The 2,910-nt window shown below is 48.2% G+C and overlaps 1 protein-coding gene across 1 annotated transcript; it reads right to left on the bottom strand.

The window, feature by feature from the left end:
• Positions 1-18: 18 nt before the first annotated feature.
• Positions 19-2,678, bottom strand: PPTG_14556 (hypothetical protein; the record flags this gene model as incomplete). The annotated part of the gene is made up of 5 exons (XM_008911922.1): positions 19-45; positions 96-230; positions 303-2,111; positions 2,173-2,346; positions 2,412-2,678. The coding sequence occupies 5 exons, from the start codon at positions 2,676-2,678 to the stop codon at positions 19-21; spliced, it is 2,412 nt and encodes an 803-aa protein (XP_008910170.1).
• Between the last annotated feature and the right edge of the window lie 232 nt (positions 2,679-2,910).

Raw genomic sequence — 2,910 nt, 5'->3', positions numbered from 1 at the left:
GTTGTATCCGGCCGGTCTTCATTCGTTGTCGCTTTTGCACTTGGACTGGGGTGAGTGTTTGTCTCCTTGGCTTCGCTGCAATTGCTATCAAGCACCGAGTCTTCGAGGATCTGGTTGTCTCGTTTTAACGCCTCGATCGAGTGTTCAGCCTCACTAAGTTGACGCTCGTAGTTCTGCCGTTCCAGTGCCCACCGCCGGGTAGATTCTTCACGGGCGTCCAGTAGTTCCTCCTTTAAAACACACAAAAACTACAGTGTAAGAGATCAATGCAAGTGATAGTCAATCCAGCGAACGCACCGTACATTCTTCTTCTGCAACTCCTCGAGTTTTTCCTGTAGTGCTGTGATAGTGCTCTCCAGTTTCTCGATAGCTTCTCTGGTCTTCAATCTGGTGCCCGACGAGAGACTGCCACGACTGCTATCGCTTCTGCTGCTTCCTCGCGAGAAACCTATAGCTCCGTTCCGAGATTTGCGTGGAGCTGAAGGAACCGTGGACTCCTCTTCATCGTCCATGATAACCTTGTCTTCTTCACCATCGTACGACTCAGTTCCTCCACGACGCGTAAATAGTCCACGCGACGATGTTAGTATCTTACTTCTGCTAGTAGAAGATCGAGAGGTTCGACCTCTAGGAGATGCAGTGGCCGTACGGCTTGAGTTATCGTTCTCTTGCTTCTTGCTTTCAGAGATAGGGACTTCAGTATTAGACCACAACTGACCACCACGCTCAAGTTCCTGTACTCGTTGGATAAGCTTCTCATTCTTGCCTTTTGCCTCCACCAGAAGCGCTTGAAGTTTCTGAATATCCACATTCTTCATCTCGAAAATCTGTTCATCTCTAGCCAGATTAGTTTTGGCTTCTTTGAGTTCATGACGGAGTTGCTGGACTACTATTGATTCTTCCTCGTGTTGAGACGAATCATTTTCTTGACATGCAGGATCATCATTCTCATGTCGACGTTTCGACGGTGAAGGCATGAGTTTCTTGGCACTGATAACACTGCAGTTTGCCGTTTGGATGGACGCGTTAAGCAACTTCACGATCTCATTGAGTCTCTGTTGAACTGGTCTCCCTAACGAGATGATCTCCCGTTCCATCGCCACCAAGAGCGTAGCAGCTTCCATCGAGTACGTGCGGATACTTTCCACAGCTTCACTATACAAACCCACACACTTGGTGGCTTGTGCAAGTTCAAGACTCACAATAGCCAACTCCCGCTCGTTGACTGCGTGTTTCTCATGCTTTCCCATCGACGAAGATGGTCGAGATGGCGTCCGTGACGGTGGTGTCGCTGTCTTCTGCTGTTGAAGTTGCGTTTGGAGATTGGCAATCTCCTCTCTCATACGTGTCATTTCTAAGTCGTTACGCTGACGTTCCTCTTCGCTAGCGACTCGATCGTTCACAATCGGTTTGTTCTTGATGTTTTTCGCTCGGTTCGCGTACTTTAGCGTGTTCAGCGTTTCTTCAAAGTTCACGCTAGCTGGACTCACACAAGCGATCATGAGGGTTCGAGCATTGCCCCCCAAGCTGTCTTGTAGCAAACGCGTAAGCTTTGAGTCTCGATATGGCACGTGTACAGTGCCACCAGCAGTTCCAATTCGACGTTTGTCATCTCCAAGTGCACTGATTACATTACCAAGCGCCAGAAGGCCTTGGTTGATGTTTACGGATTCTTTGAAGCGTCCCGCCACTGCTCCAGTGCGTTTAGCACGCTCGGATCCAGCCAAATCTACAAGATGGAATTTCGAGAATCGTCGCGTGCCTGAAGTGAGGTCCCGTTGCTCCAATAGCAGACTGAAAATCGCGTGTGAACGACTCGAGTGTTCGTTCATCAACGTGCTACCAGTGACACGTGATGCACCTCCAACGACTAGATGTCTGAATACTGTTTCCTTCGAGTCTGCAGGCTCAGATTTTACCCCAGCAATCACGATATTCCCTTCTCCATCTTCTCGAATTGCTAGTTGTTTTGACGTGGTTTCGGGATGGAGAAGATCTCGAAGTTCTTCATTGTAGATTTCAACGTACTCAATTCGTAGAGTGTGGTCACTTCGACGCTGGTTATCGCCACTTTCTTCTTGTTGCAACTTCTTGAATACAGCTTTAATTACCTGTTTGAAAAATCTGTTTAGTAGCAATTCTAATTTTGTTAAGTTTGGCAGTGCTTGTTACCCGTGGAATGATGCCTTGCATCTCTCCATTCTTCTCTCGTCCTCGAGCATCAAACCCGGATCCAGCCATCGTGTGGGTCTTCCCTGTGCCGGTCTGCCCATAGGCTAGCACGGTTGCATTATAGCCGTCCAAGAATCCCTGAACCAATGGTGCCACACACAACCGATACGTCTCCTGTAAAACGATGTTCATTAATTCGAGAAGTGTCTCCACTATTCTTTTCAACAAAGTGCTCGTACCGTTTGCGAGCTGGTGACACCTAATACGTTGTCAAATGTGAACGCGCGATCCTTTCCAACGATGAGCTGTTGAGGACCCCTTTTCGATCCATCTCGTGACGAGACGGAAGTGTTGTTACTGGACAATCCGTCGAGAGACGCTGCAATCCGAATGCAGCTCTTTGTCTGCTCCTGCTTCTCCCTGGAGCTGAGTGGCCGGATGCGCACGCAGACTTGGACTGAATCCTGCTCCTCAACACGCTCTGGGCGACTTCTATCGGTAGTCATAAGTCGACTAGTTCTCAATTACCTGTTCTAGTGAGAAATGCTTCCTTGATCCAACGCTGATAGCAAGCGGTTGGAGTTGACTGACTGGCCATATTGTCGTTACCAGCATAGCACCGTTGGAAGAATGTGCTAGGCTGTTTCACCAACCAGACCTATAGTTAGGGAACTAGAATACCTAGAATACCTGGACATCCTCATCCTCAAAATGTTTCATAAAGCAGTTTTTTTTTTT

This window comes from Phytophthora parasitica (genome assembly GCF_000247585.1).
Source record: "Phytophthora parasitica INRA-310 unplaced genomic scaffold supercont2.43, whole genome shotgun sequence".
Classification (NCBI taxonomy): Eukaryota; Oomycota; class Peronosporomycetes; order Peronosporales; family Peronosporaceae; genus Phytophthora; species Phytophthora nicotianae.
The sequence above is the reverse complement of the archived record's forward strand: the minus strand, read 5'-3'. Positions and strand labels throughout refer to the sequence as shown.